General features: G+C 64.8%; 1 protein-coding gene across 1 annotated transcript in view; it reads right to left on the bottom strand.

The window, feature by feature from the left end:
- Positions 1-1,133, bottom strand: part of VWC2 (von Willebrand factor C domain containing 2) — a 134,096-nt gene that overhangs the window by 132,178 nt on the left and 785 nt on the right. The window contains exons 3-4 of the mRNA XM_010831051.1: positions 541-817; positions 132-271 (exon numbers count right to left, since the gene is read on the bottom strand). Of these exons, the coding sequence (XP_010829353.1) occupies positions 132-271; positions 541-817 (417 nt within the window). The remainder of the gene's footprint in view (positions 1-131; positions 272-540; positions 818-1,133) is intronic.

Below are 1,133 nucleotides of genomic sequence, written 5' to 3'. Positions count from 1 at the left end.
AGGCTCCCTAGATGGACTCGCCGGACCACGAGGGCAGGGGCTGCATTCCCGGCGCCCGGGCGCCGCCGGGGGTCCTACAGATCCAAGACTGCGGGCCTGGACACGGAGGCGAGTCCCAGAAAAACACCGACCCGCAGTGTGCCCCCTGTCGTCGTTATTAGCGGGTGGTGGAGCGGTGGGGATGCAGCAAGCTGGGCCCGCGCCCCCTGCAAGGCTCGGATGGAGCCACATAACTCCAGCGCCTCGCGCCCCTCTTCAGGTTCCGGCCACACTTCCCCAAAGGTCGCACAGTGGAGAATTCCGCAGTGGAGTGGACGGTGAAGACTGTGCAGAAAAATAAGAAGGAAACCCTTCCTCGCTTGCCTGAGGGCGTTTGGGGAAGAGGGGAGGGAAGGAAGGGAAGAAACCTTGCAGGGCCCGGTGATTCATCTGAAAAACTTTTCAAACGCCGCCAGTGCGGGGCGCAGACGCCCCTTCCCCGCCCTCCAGCTCGGACCCGGCTGCCGGGGGAAGAAGGTCCCCGACTATCCCCCAGCCCACCCCCAGTTCCCGGCTGCGGGTCGGGGATTCCGCAGGCTTTTCTTCCTCCGCCAGCCATCCGGCAGCGGCTCAGCGACTCCGGGCGCAGACCAGAGACCCTCGTGTGAGCCGCAGCGCTCAGTCTCCTAATTTCTTTGACCCTGGAGGGGGTCGTGGCCTTGGAGCAGGAGGGCCCAGCAGACTGAAGGTGTGCGGTGGAGGAGGCTGGAGATGGAGGGCGGGGGCGAACGCCCCTCAGTCTCCCGGTCTCCGAAAACCTCTCTGGTTCCCAAACTTTCTGCGGCCCAAAGGGGCCGACAGAACCCTAGACTAGACGCTGCAGGGCACTGGCCGCCCAGTCTCTCTCCACCTAGCCGTCCAACTCCCCAAATCTGTGCGCCCCGGAGTGGCTTCCTCCGCCTCCCCACCCTCTTCCAGTAAGCAGGGCTCCTCTGTGCCCTCTGCTCATTTCCAGCCCCAGCCCGGTGGACCTCATCCAGGCGATCACCCATATTTACAAACTTGGGGTCTGGGGTGGGGGGACTTCTCCTGAGCAGCAGGGATGCGGAAGGGCCCCCGGGGCGCGGACACCCAGCATGCATCCTCATCTCCGA

Source organism: Bison bison, unplaced genomic scaffold (assembly GCF_000754665.1).
Source record: "Bison bison bison isolate TAMUID 2011002044 unplaced genomic scaffold, Bison_UMD1.0 scf7180017864522, whole genome shotgun sequence".
NCBI classification, from domain to species: Eukaryota; Metazoa; Chordata; class Mammalia; order Artiodactyla; family Bovidae; genus Bison; species Bison bison.
This window is presented reverse-complemented; position numbering and strand designations above follow the sequence as displayed.